This window comes from Lathyrus oleraceus, chromosome 1 (genome assembly GCF_024323335.1).
Source record: "Lathyrus oleraceus cultivar Zhongwan6 chromosome 1, CAAS_Psat_ZW6_1.0, whole genome shotgun sequence".
Classification (NCBI taxonomy): Eukaryota; Viridiplantae; Streptophyta; class Magnoliopsida; order Fabales; family Fabaceae; genus Lathyrus; species Lathyrus oleraceus.
In genome coordinates, this window is record NC_066579.1 from 285,155,022 (window position 1) to 285,175,480 (window position 20,459).

The following is a 20,459-nucleotide window of genomic DNA, read 5'->3' on the forward strand; positions in this document are numbered from 1 at the left end:
GATGTATCGCTGCTTCACCATACTAATGTCGGATTCCGAAGCATAGTCAACATCAATCATCCAACTCGTACACTCATGATGCCAAATTTAATTACTCGTTTAATTAATTGATTCATTTTTTCTTTTAATCATATTAATACAGAAAATAAACAGCTATCCGAGTCATGGTTTCGTAAGTGGCTCTGATACCACTGAAGGAGAATTGCGGTCCAAAACGCAGCGGAAATTAAATTTTTCTCCTTTAGAGATCCTTACGAATGGTCATGATCAGTGATAGAATATTTACCTCTTGTGACGACTGAAACCTTTGGTGCAGATCTCTTGTGACGATCAAAACCTTTGATGCAGATCCACAGAGCGATCACGAACGTTGAACGATGACAACGTCTCTACTCAGTCCACACAAACGGATTCCTTCAATCTCAGTGCTAGCTGGTACGAGTGAAGGCTTTGAGTGAGAGAGAGAGAGTGAGAAAACGAAATAATGCAACCGCAAATTTTTGCTTCTGCACAAGGGTTCTATTTATAGAACCACTTGTGTGGGCTTCAAGCTAAAAACCCACTTAAGTGTATTTTGGCCCATATCTTATAATATGCCCAAAATCACTTAAGCTCATGGTACCTTACCATATTTCGTATTCTACTCAAGTACATCGTACCTTACGATGCTCTATAACTCACTTAAGGGCACCGTACCTTACGGTATTCCTTAGTTACTCTATCTCTCATCAATCCGTCCTTTGTGTGTGACCCTGTAGGTTTTCGTGACGTTGGCAATTATATTAAATCACGCATTTAACATAATAAACAGTGAGCGGTATCTAGCAACACATCACTCCTACCCAAGACACGAAAATATCATGTGATCTAACAATTCCTTCTGTGATAATACTTATGTGTATAATTACCCTTTTGCCCTTATGTCTATATTGAACACAAGGCATAGACCGTGTCATCCTTGTCCAGTTCAATATTGGGCCCATAGACATTTATCCTGTTATGCAGGATGGGCAAATTCCATCTAGGTCACTCATGTCCCTCAACATGCTTTGTGGAGTACCCATTAACTGTCTTTATGGTTATCCAGTTACGGACAACGTTGGATCAACAATAAATCACTCGACTCTACATCTAGGATCCATAGTGGTTTCAGGTTGAAGAGTGGAATACACTAGTATCACCATGAGAATAACTTATGACACCTTGCATAACTTTCTATATAGTATTCTCATAGCGGGTCAATCCGGTATAAATATTACTCCTAATATTCATACCTATGTTTAAGACTTGATAACTCTTTATCCATGATCCATGAGATGTGATCATCAGTCTACAAACATAATAGTCTTAATGCTTTAATGTTGTCCCACTTCACACTAAAGCTCGACTACGGATACTTTAAGAATAGTGTCCTTATGTTTAATGTGATCTCATGATTGAGTCATACTTGATACATTAAACAGACTAACTATTCTAGGGACTTTATTAAACAAACGTAATAAAGAAAAAGCCTTTTATTATTAATAAATAATTCGATACAAGTACCAAAAGTATTGGCCTCTAGGGCTTACACCAACAGTGACGCCCTTTTCTTTATATGTGTGCTTATTTACTCTGATTATATGCATAATAATTTGGGGTAGAAAAAAGGGGTGTTACACTGTTCACCTAAGGTAATTTTCGAGGGCGAAAATTCTTTAAGTGGAGGAGAGTTGTAACACCCAATTTTTCTAAAAATTATTTATATTAATTAGTTATAATGTTATGTGTGTATCTAATTATTATTTGTGTGATAATTGAGTTGTGTTAGGGCAACAAGGATGAGTGACCATTGGGTAGAGAGTGTAAAGAGTGGTTAGAGGTTGATAGATTTATTTATAATTATTTAATTGATTAAAATGATGTTTTAGTATTATTATTAAAATGAAATAATAAAATAATAAATTTGGGGTGGAAAATGTGAATTGTAAAAATTAAAATAAATAATGTAAGTTAGTAATAAGTTGAGCCTTAGTGGAATATTAGAAAGATATAAATTAGGTTTTTAATTTAGGAGGAGAAAAGTGAAGGAAAGAATTTACCGTAGGTGAAAGTTTTAGAATTGAAGAAAAAGAGACAAGAGAAGAGAAAAACATGAAAATCTCATGAGCGCTCTAGGGAAGGGAATAACCAAAAGCTTGAATTTTTCTGGAATTACAAGGTAAGGGTGGGAATTTAGTTCAATAATGAGGATATGAATGGAAGGGTAGAGAAATGTTTAATTCTCTTTGGATTGATGATGAATGTTGATATTTGTTAAATGAAATTTATGTTTTAAAGTGTCCATGTATGTCCACCATTAATGATGTTTGAAGGTTTTAGGGATTTATATATTATATAGATTCATGATTATAAGTATAAGTAGTGATATATATATATATATATATATATATATATATATATATATATATATATATATATCTATATATATATATATATATATATATGACTAAATTTAAAATCATAAAATATTTTTCGTGATGATTTCATGGACGTTTATGGGGTTGGAGAAGATGAAAATTGTGCTGGAAATTTCAGAAAAACAACAACTTTTTGTTAACGCCTTCATGCACGGTTTTAATAGTAACTTTCAACTCGTAAATTATTTTGGGACGGGGTTTGAAGTGTTGGGTAACTGAAACAGAGGGCTATAACTTTGTTTCAGGGATAAAATATTTTTGGTGATGATTTTATGAGCATGTTTGGGGTTGGAGAAGATGAAAATCGTGCTGAAAATTTCAGAAAAACAACAACTTTTTGGTAATGTCTTCATGCACAGTTTTTATTATAATTTTCAACTCGTAAATTATTTTGCGACGGGGTTAAACATGTTGGATAGCTGAAACAAAGGGCTGTAACTTTGTTTCAGGGATAAAATATTTTTAATGATTTTATCAGAGGTTGGTAGTAGGTGAGAAAAAAGTGTATGATATGATGAATATGGACGATATGCGTATTGGCAAATTATTTGATGTGGTGTGAATGATTGAGATTATGCGTTTGATTATATTGGTGGTAGTCAAGAAAGGTGAATTACGTTACACATGGTTGCAATTGTGTGATCGATTGTGGATCACTAAATATTATTATAATTGTTGTGTTAATTGCACTATTAATATGCCATACATTCATTGTTGATATGTTGAAGGAGAGAAGTCATAAGTTCGAAGGGGGAAGAAAGACTTATCCGGAAGTGAGAAGGGGGAGTTCAGGATTTCGAAGGGAGAATCAAGTTCGTAAGAAGAATCAAATGTTGAATTCATACCGCATGCCTATGAGTCATTGTCGTGAGTCGCATAGAATGAACGAATTATATGCGTGAAATATGACTATGAGTGATGATGTTGTTGTTGTATGTGATGTTGATGATAATTTGGGCATGAGAATGTGATATATTATTATGCATGGTTGTGTAGATGTTATACAATATTTTACATTGTATATTGTTATTATTAAAATAAATTTTCACCCCTTCTGCTTGAGTGTTGCCTTTACATGGGCATCATGCAGATACTCAAGAGTAGAGACGCCGTGGTTAGTGGAAGTTAACTCGTAGAGCTATTTGTTTTAGTTTATTTGTGTTAGCTTTGGTTATGCTCTGATATATAATACCGGGGAGCGAATTATTTATTTTGTATTGAAATTTTCTAAGAGACAATGTGTGCTCTCGTATTTGTTTTATGTTTTGGTGTGATAGCACTTGGAGAAGACTCACAAATCGGTGTTTTTAATTTTGTTATGAGATTTTAAATTGGTATTTTTTTTTATTATGACTCTGCTGTAAACATCCTAAGTGCAAAAGTATGCACTAAAATGTTTTGTTATAATCTGTGTTACAGAGCATATTATGATTATTATGAGTGACACTCTAAGTGATTGTATTTCTTTAATTAATTTCTTTTATTATTATGCGCGGATTTTTAGGATGTTACAGTTAGCCTCAGTCCATGATGTCATCAATGGTGCATCGAGGTCACATCTACATTCGTCAAGTTCGTCACATATGAAATGAGATTTGTTGCAATTACTTTCTTAGAAATATCTGGACATGGTTGAAGATTAAGAATAATATAATGTAAACGATAGGGTTCTGATATTTTTTAAGAACAATTACACAAAGATTTAGGATTTCATGAGCTGGGTTACGAAGGAGGTGATGGAAACCGACGAAGGAAGGGGGATGAATTGATGATTTAGAATTTCATGATCAATTTAATGTTTTAATTTGTTTTTATAAATATATTTTATTATTTAACTTATTATTTTTTTTTTCAAAATTAAAATAATTAATATTTTTAGTTATTAATTTTAATTAATGATGTGACGCCAACTATCATGTGTGAATTCGGTTTTTTTACTTATTAGATAGACTAAAGTGTGGAGAGATAAAAAATACTCGGTCAAAATTGAATTGGGGACAAAATAAAATTAAAAAATTAAAAGAGAGACTAAAAAATTAAAAAAAAAAATAAGGAGATTAAAAGTGTATTTAAGTTAAATAAAATTATTATTATTTTTTTCATATCTCTTGCATCTCAATTTTTGCATAAAGTTCTCATATCATATCTCTATTTTTGCCTTCATCATAAAACTCCTAATAATTAAGGTGTGACAATACAAAAAGGAAACATATAATCTAAGTGCAAATCACAACATTAAAACCTACATCCAAATACTAAAAACAGAACCTAAAACCATTACAAACAAAATCCATTTCTGAACAGAGATTTGAATGGAAGAAGATGATGGAGGAGTAGTATCACACAAATTATATCCATACCATGTATCTTTAGGAATGGAGGTGTTAAAAGTAAATGTAACAGGGTCTGTATCGTATCCATAGATTTTCACACTTTCTGGCTTCCAACCATAGTTATCTGATGAACCTGATCTATAGAGATAGACTGAGCAAATTGGTGATGCACATGGACCATCTATCTGAAATGAATCTGATGCACATTGCTCAAATGTTCTTGAAAGTGAATCGTCTAGTTTTGCTGCATATACCTGATAAATAAATAGTATTGGAAAGAATTAAAATAATATAAAATTATTGGTGTAATATTTATCTTATAATATTGATGGTGGTAAAATAGTGATTTGAGATTATATATTAATTGTTTTTACATTTTAAGAAATTGATAAATCAATCATTTCAGTTTGACATCATTGTCGGTCAAAGAGTCCACGAGTTCAAATACTCAAATTCAATACGAGAAAAGTTACACTTACACGAGTAGGGTAGTAAATCAGCATCTCTAATTTCTAAAACCCGATAAAAATAAGATGGGTAAATATAATTGAGGATGTGAGTCTAAAATTTGGACATATTTATTAAAAATAGGTGGAAGAAAGCGGACTTGTGTTAACTATGCACCTCTAAAGACTATAAATTGTAAAAATTCTTGGTAGTTTCCCAACGAGCAAAAACTCAAAGAAAAATAAGGCGGAGCGGAACAAACATATTAGACGGTACAAGTCTAAAATCTTAACCCATTCTAAAAAAATTCGAGAAAACAGACATGCTAACGAATTAGACCCGTTTTGTCACCCTTTAACGTGAATTGAGTCGGATTAAGGTTTTAAAAACAGTAACATAAAAACTTTTATGATTTTGATCGGTACAAATATCGCGATACTGTAAATTAATCGCAATTTATTTTCTAACATAAAAACAGTGAATAACAGGTCTATACCATTTTGTAGTCTTTTTAAAATCTTGTGTCGGATATACCCTTAATGAACAATTAATTCAATGTGTTGGAGTCCAACTACAATAAAATAATTTTAAAAATATTTTACATAATTTTTTTCTATCATTATTTTATCATGTAAGAAAGAGGCTCTGGCTCAAAGCTTCTACCGAGCACCCGTTGTTTCCATTTAATAAAAATATATAAAATAAAAAGGAAGGGTAAAAGCAAAACCTGGTTTCCATTAGCATCTCCAAAAGCAATACTGATCTTATCACTATTAAACTTTGGAGAAGAACAGCTTGTTGTAATCATCACCAAATAAGAACAGTTTTGAGCACCTTTCATCTATAAAACAAACATAAAAACAAAACAAAACATTGTTCTTCACATCATATAATAAACTTAACAAAAAAATAATCTTATTTATTTATCAGAAAAAAACAAATTAATTAAAAGTACCTGGATATAACCAACATCAAAGGAATCTAAAGCATGAGGATGCAAAGAAACATCATAGGACTCAGAAACTGAAAGGGTAAGTGTAGAGGCAAAGAAAAACAAAACAAGAACCATTTTCATCATTTTTCTTAGGAAAAATCTTGAGAAAAAAAAAGTGGGGGTAGGTTTTGAAAATAGGGTTAAGAACTACTTGTAAGGTTGTGAAACTATGTAAGATATTTATATGCTTCACGAAATAAGGGTTGGTTTAGAAAAATAATAAATATCTAAGGATGGAAAAAAGGGTAAATGTGATGTACTTTTCTATGCTATTAATATTTTACTTGTTTTACATTTCCGTGTGGTGCACGAGTTTCATTATTAAATTGAACTTGTTTTGATAAGAGAAACACTAATTGTGATGAAAATTTATGTGCTTTTTTCTTTTAAGACATCGAAGTTCAAGAAAAAAGCTTATGTCTACACCAATATTCTCATGGAGGGCTAACAGTTACTAAGTCCAATGAGACTGCTAGGGCTTTATGTTTTTGGGTTTTTAGTATAGGCCTCTAACATTATCAATGTTAAGGAAAAACTCATTTCTATAAATATTTTATGATGATAATTTTATCCACGTATTGAAGAATCGATGTCAAATATTTGGATGTATCCTATTTTTTTATAAAAAAAATATATATAATATATTCTGTCGATTATTTGAAAAATCAAGAGGTAAATCTATTTAGTGTACATGCTTCGATTGCAATAGTCTCAGTTTATTTTTTTATCTCATTAAAAATTGTACATTCTTGAATATTTCATTTTTAATTTAAAAATACGCTATTTTTCACCTCAATTTTTTTACCACCCGAGGTGAATATGTTTCTCAGATATATGTTTCTTTTCTCTCTCTCTCTCTCTCTCTCTCTCTCTCTCTCTCTCCAAAACACACACACACACATACACACACGCACGCACACGCACACACACACACACGCACGTGCAAACGAACACGCGCACACACGCACGCACACACACGCGCACATGCACACACACACACACATATGCTCATACACACACACACACATACACACGCACTCACATACACGCAAGCACGCACACACGCACACACATACATACAGACACGCACGCGCACAGACAAACACACACTCACGCGCAAACGCACACACATACACACGCACTCACACACACAAGTACACACGCACACACATACACACGCACTCACATACACGCAAGCACGCGCACACGCACACACACACACACACACATCCGCACGCGCACACACATAGACAAACATACACACACACACACACGCACACACTCACACACACACAAGTACACACGCACGCACGCATGCACGCGTACACGCGTACACACGCACACACGCACGCACACACACACACACACACATCCGCACGCGCACACACATAGACAAACATACACACACACACACGCACACACTCACACACACACAAGTACACACGCACGCACGCATGCACGCGTACACACACACACGCATGCACGCGTACACGCATACACACACACGTGCGCGCAAGCACGCGCACACGCACACACACACACGTGCACGCGCACACGCACACGCACACGCACACACGCATACAGATACATACACACACACACACACGCACACACTCTCTCTCTCTCTCTCACACACACACACACACGCACGTACGCACACGCATACACACACGCACATGCACACGCACACGCACACAAACACACACACACACATACACACACACACACATGCACACACACACATGCATGCACACACATACACACGCACACACGCGCACGCACACACACTCACACACACACATATACACACTCACACACACACACACACGCATACGCACACGCACACGCACGCATGCACACAAACACATACACACACACACACGCACACACACACGTACACACACATACACGCGCACACACACACACACACGTACACACACACACATGCACGCACGCACGCGTATACGCACACACACACACACACACACGCACGCACGCACGCTCTCTAAAATCATTTTTCTACTTTCTCTCACTTTAATTTAGTCATAGCGCTTCGAGAAAGTATTTGTGTTTTGTGATTGTTTTTAATGGTGGTATTTTAAACTCACCAAATGTTGTTTTTCTCTTTATTGAACACTCATCCTTAAGGGAGTGTTATTTTTTGGTTCAAAGCTAAACCCATTAAAATCTTAATTTGGAAATTTAGTATTAAGATATCGGTTTGGTTTGAGAGATTAACTCATGTAAAAGCTGAGAGCTTAGCTCATGTAAAAGCTCCACTTGGTCCAATATTAGCCTGATGTAAAATCTCAACTTGGTTCATGGTCAGCCCGATTAAAATCCCAATTCAGTTTGTGAGCTCAGCCTATGTAAAAGATTAACATTAGTTTGATATTAGCCTGGTGTAAAATCTCAATTCGGTTCGAGGTAAGCCCGTGTAAAACCCCAATATGCTTAAGAGAATAGCCTGTTCAAAACTCAGCCTTTTGTTTGAGATAAGTATGTAGAAAATCTTGGTTTATATTGGGGACTAACTACTTCAAGTTTTGTTTAGAAGAAACACTAACCACTTCAGACCGATGTTCATTACTTGGTTGGAAGTTAACCTGAAAATTTATTTTCCTTGTGTAAAGGGGTTCGTAAGCTCAACCTACTAAAATCTTATAAGGTTTATTGGATACTCTCAAGATCAAGTCTTTGAGAGAGGATTATGTCACTTCATTTAGTCAAAAACTCTATAAATTATGGTGTCTTTTCTTTTCCATTAACTTTTTATTTTCCGCATATTTTCTTTCCGTTGTTTTTTCGCTGCTATTATTTAAACATTTTTCTAAAAATGTTTTTCGACTCTGAAAAAGAAAATAATTTTTTAAACAATTGTTTTCAAATCCCCACAATTCACATAGAAAACCTGCAGAAAGCTTCAAGCCTTTGAACACTCGTCGTGAGCAGATACCGTGTGAAGTATTTCACATGCATGGACTTCCACCACTACTAGTGCTCAAGTCAGATGTCATGGGGCCTGAGCCTAGTAGATAGTGCAAGTTCCACAAGGTCAATGGGAAATACACCGAAGATTGCTATCAAATCATGAAGGAGATATATCGCCTCATCCAACAAGGTCATCTAAATAAATATGCCAGAGGAAACGCCTGCCAAAATACGCATAGATCGAGCTCTTGAGGGCGAGATGCTTATGGGAATCCCGAGTCCAAAAATGGAAACATACCAAGCTAGGGAGACGAGGACATAAATATACACCACACCTTGAATACCATCACAAGAGGATTCACTCGGGGCAAAGAGAACAACTACACGCGTAGAAGGTACGTTCGCCAAATCCTAACCATCAAAGGCTCACCCACTAATTCTGATTTAGGCGAGATGGAAGCCCCAGAATCTGAGACCGACTTCTCTAAAAAGGATGTTGCAGGCATCCATCCACACGATAATGACCCCGTGGTAATAAGCGTAAGGTGTGATGATTAGGATATTAAGATGTAATGATTGAATAAGGGAGATACATAAACATCCTCTACTGGAACACTTTTGAAAGGCTTCACATGGACCTGGATGACTCAAAGCTTTCCAAGGACCATTGGTGGGCTTCTCTGGAGGGCAAGTACATATAAAGGGTTATATTACCTTGAAGACCATGTTTGAAGCCGAGGAGAGCGTCAGGAAGATCAAGGTAAGGTACTTGCTTATAGATGAACCTTCCTTATTAACATGATTATGGGGAGACCCGCTTTGAACCAACTTGGATCCTCCCTATCTAAATTGTATTTATGTATGAAATACCCATTCCTAGACGGGAGAGTAGGGATTTATCTAGGGGGATCAAGAGATTGCCAAAAAGTTATACGTAGAGAGCCCAAAGCTAAAAAGACTAGGGATGTGAGAGTGGATGTTGTAGGCGTGAAGTCAGAGGCTCAACTACAAGAAGCAACTTATGAGGATGAAGGTATGACCACCCTACTCTAGAAGCACATGAAGGCGGCACAATATGAGACTCGTTAAAACCCTTTATATTGTTTAGGCATTAAGCCATATTTATTTTAGCTTAATTTAATTAAATGATTTTATTAAGGAGAGACACCGTCTCTTCCGTTTGTATGGTTAAATTCATGACATTCTTTGGGGGGAACTTTTTTCTCTGCACCGGTAATAAGGTGCCAAGGTTTTTAATGAGGCGTCTCATGTTCTCATATAAATTTGGATTTGTTGTTTCTTTGTTTGCAGGAACTAAAACAGTGAAAGGAAACCTTATCGAAATCTCCCATAGAGGTGATGATATACGCTGAATCCTCATGAAGGAATCTTTTCTGCCCTTATAGGTGATTACACATGTTATAACCTCATGAAGGAATCTTTGTCACCCATAGAAACGATCACATACGTAGGTTCCTCATGGAGGAGTCCTTGCATCCTATAGAGGTGACCACATATGCTAGATCCTCATGAAGGAATCCCTGCCTTCCTAGGGGAAACATTATCGGCCTCCTACGGAACCATTTCAAGGCTACAACAAGGCCAAAACCTGTTCAAAAATATTTTAAGGTAGTTCATATAAATTAAATAAAAAAAAGGTGTGCAAACCCACCATTTGATTAATTCTGAAAGGAAAAAAAAGGTACAAGAGAACTTGTTAGGGAATTAAGTATAATTATAGAAACCCTTTGCACACAATTACAAAAATTCATATAGGGAAGCCATATTTACCCCCTCATCCTTAAAAGTTAGAACATGACCCCAAAATCACATCATCTTTGTGTCCAATGTTAGAAAGTTCGATTTTTCGTAAAAAACAACGATCCGCTCCTCACTAGAGTACAAAGGCATAAACTCTTTGGTGTTAAAATATTTAGAATATTTCTCATCCATTGGTTCATGATAAAAATAATAGGAACAAAAGAATCACTATTAGAACTATCAAGGCTCTCATGACTCCCAAAGGTCTAAATTCATGACGGAATTGCACAACCATTCCTAAACATTTTAAAACCTTGATATCATTATTAAGATAAAAAGGAATGACATAATGGTAGAACCATACTTGTAAATAGAGTTAAGAACTTGCATATGGAAGAACTAAGAACATGTTCACTCTGCGCATATAAGAAAATAGATGAAAACTTGGGAGATGAAAATACAAAAAAGGGTTAGTGAAGAAAAGTCAAAATACTTTTATAGGACTAGGGAATTCCAATCGTAGGGGTTAATCGCCAACCTCCGACTAGGCATCACATCAGTTAAAACAAATTCTCCATGTTAGTGACACGTGCGAGGGATTAAGGCCAAATTGCCCTCCCAAGGCTAAATCATCATTAATCGCTTTTAATGCCGCACATGCTTTTCATCTTAACTAACGTTTAGGGATTTCCCTCAATTGATGTTTTAGGAATAACCTTATTGGTACCTAGAATTCTATCCCATGCATGATGGGCTCACCCCATGCTAGAAGGAATCATCCCATGCTTGAGGGACTCACTTCATTCTTGAGAGAATTAACCCATGCTTAAGGGTCTTACTTCGCGCTTGAGGGACTCGTCTAGATAAGAAAGTTAAATCACTTCATCCTTTTCAAGCCCTTGTGCTTGGGGAACTGGGTATTCGTATACTTTTAAAAGGCCCAATATAGACAATCTATAAGGTCCACTAAGGGGAGGAAACTTAGCATGTCTCCTACACCAACTTCCTAGCCACCCATTTATTGGAACAAGCACCCATCATTTGGTTACAAAACCAATTTCCCAAATTGCTTGACTTTTTATGAAAACATGGAGATGAAATGTCCCAGTTCATACAATACAAGAGATGGAGTCTAATGGAGATAACCACGTTCCCCAAAGAAATTGGGGAAATTACCAACCTTTTTCCATGCTCCTGAGATTAAGAAATGCATAATATATCGTATTGGAATCTCAGACCCACGCCCATAAGGTTCTTATAATTGCCTCAACTAGGGGTGTTCTAAACCAACCCAACCCAATATAAAATTGCAAACCAAACCAAACCAAACTGAAACCACAAAAAACCGCATTTGGTTTGGATGTGTTTAGGCCATTTTTTAACAAAACAACGCGGTTTGATTTGGTTTACAATTTGTATTTTACAAACCAAACTAAACCAAACCAAATCGCATTATGTTACAACCCAAACTCCACTTATCCCACATCCAACCCAAAACTCAAACCTATTGCGCCTTAACCTTACAAATATTCTCTTACTCACACTTAAATTTTTAGTTTCAACCTTCTCAAATCTCTCCTAGTAGTATCACACATTCTTCTCATATTATTTGCCATGTATGTCTCACCTCTTCTACTCTAATATCTTCTCTCTTATGTTCTTTATTTTTCATATTGTCAATTTTATGTTATTGTTTTCTCTTCCAATTACGTTTTTATCACTCATTTCTTCTCTAATCTTGCGTCTCTTATGTTCTTTCTTTTTCATCTTCTCTAATCTCTCATATCCTCCATTTTTATTCCTTATTTAAAAGTTGTTTATATTGTTTTATGCCACTATTTTATGGTTTTTATTATACTTTTGTCTAATCTCATTTTTGTATATTGAAGTGAGAAGTTTTTGTCTAAGTATGATGAGTTTTATTATTATTTGGTAATGTATGAATGACTAAACACAAAGTTATGCTGTTCTCTATAGGTGTATGTATAACTCAATAAAAATCTTGTAAAAACCGAACCAACAGAATCAACCCAAACCACATTGGTTTGGTTCAGTTTTATTTCTAATAGAAAACCGAACAAAATTGAACCCATGATTTTTAGCGTTAAAACCGTCCAAATCGCACCGCGAACACCCCTAGTCTCAACCCTGAGGTTGAAAATGAATCTAATTCTATCATAGAAACACATATACAAAGCTTCTCACCACCTCTGCGTGAGCTTTCTCTAACACCACAACAACTTTGAAAACCTCTGGCAGTCCTTAACTACAAGGGATTGCCATATATTGTACTTTTAGCAAGTACAATAGTCAAAATAAAGAGGAATTTGAATTGTGATATTTTAAAAATAATTTGTTTTTAAAAAATGATTCTCAATATAAACTTTGTGAGAGCAAGTTTTCATTAGGTGTATTTTGTCTGATGTCAAAACTATGATACTTTAGCATTTGTATATTGGACGGTATCCTCTGAGTCTTAATGTACATCTTAGTATTATGAAGCATAAAAACATGTTAAAAAATAATTTAGAAAAGGTTGCATGCATTAAAAACAGGTTTTAATGTGAAAAACAGTCTATGTGTCGACACATACGTGTTATATGTCGACTCATAGAAGAAACATTTTCCTATGTGTCGACACATACAAGTTACAGGTCGGTAGATGTACCTCATTTTTAAAGCATGTAGCTTCTGTTTGATGTATTGCTCCTACAGGTCGACACATGTATCGTATGTGCCGACACATGACTTACATAGGTCGACACATGCATTAAAAATCTTGAAATTTTGCATTATTTTCTAAACCTCTTGCATTCATTTTGCTTCTATCTTGCACACACATATATATAATTCACTCATGCATCATTTATTTCAAGTGATTTAGAGAAAATCATAAATGAAACTGGGATTTCAAAAGAGTGTTCATCCTCAACCTACATTCTATGCATACACACAAACAAACTACACATGATCATTCTTTTTTTGGGTGCCATTTAGAATCAATGTTGATAACGTCCAATTTAGGTTATTGAATTGTAAATTGGGTTGATATATTTGTGGGTTTCAAATAAGAAAACCAAGTTGGGGTTTTCCTTCAAGATCAATTGGGGATTTGAAGGTTTTTGACAAGATTACACAATTTGGATCCGATCGAGTGAAAGTTTTGAAGAATGGGGGTTTCTTGTAAAAGAGTAGCGTGAGACGATGGATCATATTGGTAAATCTTAGGTTATAACAATTCACAGTTTTGATTCGATCGAGTGAAAGCTTTCAAGAACGGGGGTCTTGCAAAGGAGTAGCGTGAGACAGTGAATCAAATTGGTATTGTTAGGTGACTTGATCAAGCTCATATCAAGGGAAGAGAAAGTGTTAGAACCAACATCAAACATAGGGTTTGTAGGTTTGGATTGCTACATTTCTATTGTATTTTACTTTTGCAATGTAAGATTAATTTCATTATCTCAATTTGAGTTTGAATTAAGGGTAGACTTACCCATAGCGAGGCCGATTGAGGAACTGCCTAAACAAATCCTTACTCTCTCTCTCTCTCTCTCTCTCTCTCTCTCTCTCTCTCTTACTTTTTATTTGCAAATTGTTAAATTCATCAATTATGAAAAATACATCTGGTTAAACCTTTTGATAACCATTTGAAAAAGGTTTTGTTGAGTTGATCACATTCTACTAGATTGTGGTTGGATTTGAAGATCAACAAAACCATACAAAATTCTAAACGAAATCGATTGCACACAAGTTGTTCAATAATTTGTCTCTATAGCTTTTTTGTGTATTTTATCATTGTGAATAATATCTATTTTTAGTATAGCATTCAAGTGATCAAATTAATAGTATTTTGATCAATTTGTTCTCATTGTCATAACTTGGTTCTACATACGCATATCCGAGCTTTTTGATAACGGTTCGGTTTAGACGATTCCATTCGGGTCACTTCCGCTAGCTGTAAAAATTTTCAAAATAGCTTTTTTGTAAAGCTTATTTTTAACTTGGGATCTATTCACCCCTCTCTAGATCGTTGCCTATCATCTAACAAGTGGTATAACGATGGCACACCCTATTTTTGACCCTGAATCATCAAATCGATACATTTATCATGACATTTGCATCATCTGCATAGCATAACATGCATTTCATCTTATATAATTCCCAAAATTTCGAAAAAAATAAATTTTCGGATCTACAGGAAAACCGGTTGAATCATTTTTCAAATGAATATGAAATTAGCGGGCAAAAAATCTCAAAATCGAGCTTGTAGACGTCCGTTTTATTAATCTACGCTTCACGTAGTTTAACTTGACGTGCTCGTTTTATTTTTTTTTACTCTTTTTCCGGTTGTACTTTAATCAATCTGAGCATTTTAACCAGTCATTTTTTATTTCAAAATTTGATCAAAACCTGTATGTTTTCGAGAAGTTTATTTCGTGCTGATCATTTTAGTGCATTCATTTTAGTTTTTTGAGCATTTTTGCGCCTGATGTTTTTTTTTAAATATTTTGAGCCTTTTTATTTTTGTTGTTTTGTCAATTTATTCAAAATAGTTAAATAGGATAATTTATGTTTTATTTTCTATTTTATTTTGATTATTAAGAATAGTTTGTTTTTTATTTGAATTATTTGATTTAAACTAATTTCACTCTAAAATAAAAGACAAGGGCTTTTGTGGAGTTCTTCAAAACAAGTAACCCTTATTGATCCCTATATAAGCTAATGTGAGGCTGAAGAGAAGGGGGGAGAAACCATTTTTTCATCCACACGGCGACCAACTAGATGGGAGGGAATTCTGATTTTCAAAAAAAGCAAAAGTGTGACTTTCCTGAAAAAGAAAATTGAGTTTATCAATTTTGCAAGAAAACTTGTTTATCTTTCTTCTCTGTTCCTTCTTCCCTTCCCGCCTTCAACATTAAACTTTCACTCATCATTCCCATAAACCGAAGCACATTACACACGCCATCCCACCTTTCTTCACTCTTCAGCCACCCACCATACCACTTCCTCACACCTACCACATTCCTCTTCACAACCACTTTCCAAACACTGCTATAACACAAACTCACAACCAATGTATGTGAAAACCACTTGCTACATGTTTTTCTTGCTTACACTCACCAACTTCTTCATAAACTCTACTCCACCATTTCAAATGATAAAAGTCACATATCTCCTTCTCTCTTCAGCCATAAACTATATGATACAACACACACCTTCATAATTCCAACTCTCATCAACCTACACAGTACCATTTTAAACCTCTCAAAATTATGAGCCTCCCTCAAATCCATCATCTCCATCATTTCATTCAACACCTTAGCACACAAACAGAAAATCGTAAACAAACTACAACACTACTAACCTCCATCCACTTGCATTTCAAGAACATTAACTACATATAACCTTACTACACTTCATAAGCATACCATTCATTTTCCCACATCATAAACAACCACCCTTTCATCATCTCTTACAACACCAACATAACCTCTCATCCATAACAAGCTTAACATAACCCACGTCAAACCGTGAAACTTCAAACTACCATGGCACATTCATAAACATCAACAAAAAATTGTTCACTTAATGAAACAAGCAAACGAGAAACCATAAACACACCTTGCATCTCACTTGTGAAAATCAAAACAAAAATGGAAAAAGAAAGGTTTAAGATCCGTTGCTTCTCAAAAATCTGCATGGTAAAAATACAAGACTAGTCGTAAAGCTCCAGCAACACACATCAAACCACATCGTCGACGTCAGCCAACCCCGTCGGAAACTACAACCAGACATACAACCGCACACCACCGAGGACCATCGAGAAACCACATGCGAGAACATTGCATCTTAAACACGATATCATGTTAAACATCTCTTCACCTGAACTTTAAACACTCGCTCCCATTACAACCGCTCCAAATGACATAACCATTAGACTTTGAATCATGGGGTATATTTTCTTACTCATCATTTTCGGTTTTCTTACTGCTTCATTTTATAAATGTTTTTTTATTGGATGAGTTTCAAACTTAGAATGATGGTGGACTTTGGTTTATTAAGTTTCCATAAAGTTTTTTTCTCCTTGCTGAAAGTGTTATGTTGTTCATTTGAGAGAGATGCACTGAGAGAGAAAGTGTATTTTGTTTTTGTTGTTTTATACAGTGCCACGTGTCGAATCCTGAGTGAGGATTTTGAAATTTGAAAAAAACTCATAACCTCTCTCTCTTGTATAAATCAGCGTACAACTCCCCTCCCCCATGTTGTTTTTTTGTTCCTTTTTTATTTTCTTATTTATTTCATTTACTTTCATTTTATTTTTATGTTTAATATTTTTTAATATTAATTAAGGTTGTTGGGATTGGGATTGGGCCATTTTTCTTTGCTGAATTCCACCTCATTTTCATGCATGCATCCCTCTTGTGTGTTTTTTATTTGTTTTTTTATTATTTAAATTATTTAAATTAATAGTTAATTAATGGATTAGGTTTTTATTCATTTAGTTGATTTGATCTTAATTAATTATTTGCTTTGGTTTTTTAATTACTAAGTGTACTATTTGATTAGTTGTTGCATCGATTTTATTGTATTGCGAATTTGGAAGTTTAAATTCAATTTACCTTTTGAACATCGTTTGGATGCATAAATTCAATTGCTTAGCTTCTTATAGAGTGATTCATACATGGACCCACTTTAAGTTAGCTTAGAGCTAAATTTAGTTTGCTTTCGATTTCAATTTATTTTCGGTCCCGTGGCTTACTCTTAGGCCTTCTTACAATGAGATCCTTGTGTTTATATTTACTTGTTTGATGACCTGTATGTTTATCGTTTATTATATCCCCATTGATAAAATGTACCCCCATCCCTTGTTTGAAATTTGTATTTATTTTCTCGCTTTTTATTTTCATATCTTTTAGTTAGTTAAAATGAACTAAATAAGTAATCGGTCACAAAAATAAAATCAACGTTTAAAAAAATATAAAATATTTGGTCAACACCGAGTTTCATTTTCAAAAATACATGGTCAACACCAAGTTTCCACCATTCATTTTCAAATCCATTTCACCTTCAATCATTTTCAAAACACTTAACCTATCAACTTTTTTTAATCCATTCGCAAATAAAAAGCTTGATCCAACGTCAAGCCATTTTCCCAAATAAAAAATAAAAAACACTTAATACTTACTAAACACTTTTCAATAAAGATGAAAAAGGAACAGGGTGGATACCACGAGCTCTAGAGGCTAGGATTCGAGATGAATATCTCGTTCATCCAAGCTCTCATCATATATAAAAAAACATTAATGTGACTTTCGCAAATGTTTTCTCAATCAAAAACCTAAAAAAACATTTAAAAATATCAAACCCTTCTATAAATAAATATGGAAAAGGAACATGGTGAATACCACAAGCTTCAGAGGCTAGGATTCGAGATGGATATCTCACTCATCCAAGCACTTGCCATCACCCAAAACACATCAAACACATCAAACTCTTTTTTCACCGCCGCTCGATTGATCCTCAAACCCTTTTCAGAAACGAAAGGTATTTTGTCTCGAGACAATGCAAAAATAATGTTTCGTCCATTTGAACATGTGAGTAAGCTAGCGACGTTGTCCACGAATGTTGATTTGTAAATCTATTCGGCCATGATGAAAATTTTCCTTTCTCCACTTGTTTTGGGTAGCAAGCAATGCTTTTCTGTCGATTGACACAAAATAGTTTTCACTAAAATCGACCAACAAAAAATATTTTCTACCCAGAACTACGTAAGTCTTGAGTTCTCCATCGCACACGGAGATACATAGGAGCGAGATTCAAAGTCTCCTCAGTCACCCCAATAAAAAAAACAAACCTTTTTGTCCTATTCTTTTCCTTTTAATAAAAGCCTAACATTTGAAAGATAACACTAATGCACACAACTAATTAAACGGTTCCCATTGAGTACAACAAACATGTGGGGTGCTAATACTTTTCTCTTGCGTAATCGACTATGAATCCTGATTTGGTTGCGACAACCAATATCATTGTCATTCTTTTAGGAGTTTTATCGATATTTCTCCTTTCCCTTTTTGGAAATAAATCAAGTTCGGTGGTGACCCTGTTAAGTTTATCCCACGAGCGTGCGATTACGCTTCACGAGCATCGTGTTTTTATATTTCGAGGTACGAAACTCGAGCTCCCGTTAATTATGTGCATAATATTTTCTTATTAGAAAATGTCCACTGAACCTAAAGGGGTGTACAATGCCCATTTTTATCGGTGAAAATTATGGATATTGGAAATCTTGTATGCGCATCCATATCAACTCGGTTGATAAGGGTGTTTGGGACGTCATTACCAATGGTCGTAATCAAATTACAAAGACCAATGGTGAAGGTATTGTCGTACCAAAACCATAAGCATAATGGAATGACAATGATAAGAAAATGTGGAAACATGATTGGAAGTCACAAAATATTCTCATATCCTCACTTGGTGTTGATGAGTATTATCGTGTTTCACATTGTGAAACCGCCAAAGCTATACGAGACGCAATAAAAGTTGCCCATGAGGGAACTAACGAAGTTAAATAAGCTAGGATCAAAACCTTAAATCAAGAGTTTGAACTATTTCGCATGAAGCATGGTGAAACCATTGGCGACATGCAAAAGAGGTTCACATATCTTATAAATCATTTGAATGCTCTAGGTAAGCCTATTTCTAATGATATTGATACTAATAAAGTTTTGAGGTGTCTTAATAGAGAATGGTAACCTAAGGTCACCATAATTAAAGAAGCAAATAATCTTAAAACACTTGACCTCACAACTTTATTTGGCAAACTAGAAGAATACGAGCAAAAACTCACTTGCTTGGAAAAACATGAGAAAAAGCTTGAGAAGAAGATAAAGAAGTAGAAACGTAAGGACATGGAGGTAGAAAATAAGTCTATTGCTCTAAAGGCTTCAAGTTCAAAGTCCTCAACCAATGAGAAAAGTGATTGTGAAATAAGAGATGATGAGAATTCCAATGATAAAAGAGATGGGGTTGTTCGTCAAAAGGTACCATATGTATATAAGGAAAAATAGAGTCAAGCACTCCAGCAAGAACCTAATCAAATTTAGAATTCTATCTAACTCCTCAAAGTAAGGTGAGAATAAGAAGGGTAAACTTAGAATTTTATGCTACAATTGTAGAAAAGTCGGTCATTATAGGCCGGATTCTCCTTTGATCAAGAAAGACAAAGAGAATGATCATCATAAGAAATCTAGAAGAGCTTATATTGCTTGGGAAAGTGAAAGTGATTATTCAAGTGATGAAAGCTCAAGTTCAAGTGTCGAATCAACCAAGATTTGCTTCATGGCCAACAAAAAGAAGAATAAGAATATAAGTCATTCTAAGCTTGAATCTATGAATGAATTATTTGATTCTCAATTACAAAAAACTTTTGAAAATCTACATAGATAAGTCGTAGACGCTTTTAAAAAGTTAGCTTCAAACAAAATAATATTTTCACACTTAAAAGATAAAGTTTTAGAAACCGAAAAGAAT

General features: G+C 34.7%; 1 protein-coding gene across 1 annotated transcript; it reads right to left on the minus strand.

The window, feature by feature from the left end:
* Positions 1-4,523: 4,523 nt before the first annotated feature.
* LOC127130721 (embryo-specific protein ATS3A) lies at positions 4,524-6,587 on the minus strand. Its single transcript, XM_051059690.1, has 3 exons — positions 6,195-6,587; positions 5,967-6,080; positions 4,524-5,046 (listed from the first exon to the last, which is right to left on the minus strand). The coding sequence occupies exons 1-3, from the start codon at positions 6,315-6,317 to the stop codon at positions 4,702-4,704; spliced, it is 582 nt and encodes a 193-aa protein (XP_050915647.1). The 5' UTR covers positions 6,318-6,587; the 3' UTR covers positions 4,524-4,701.
* Between the last annotated feature and the right edge of the window lie 13,872 nt (positions 6,588-20,459).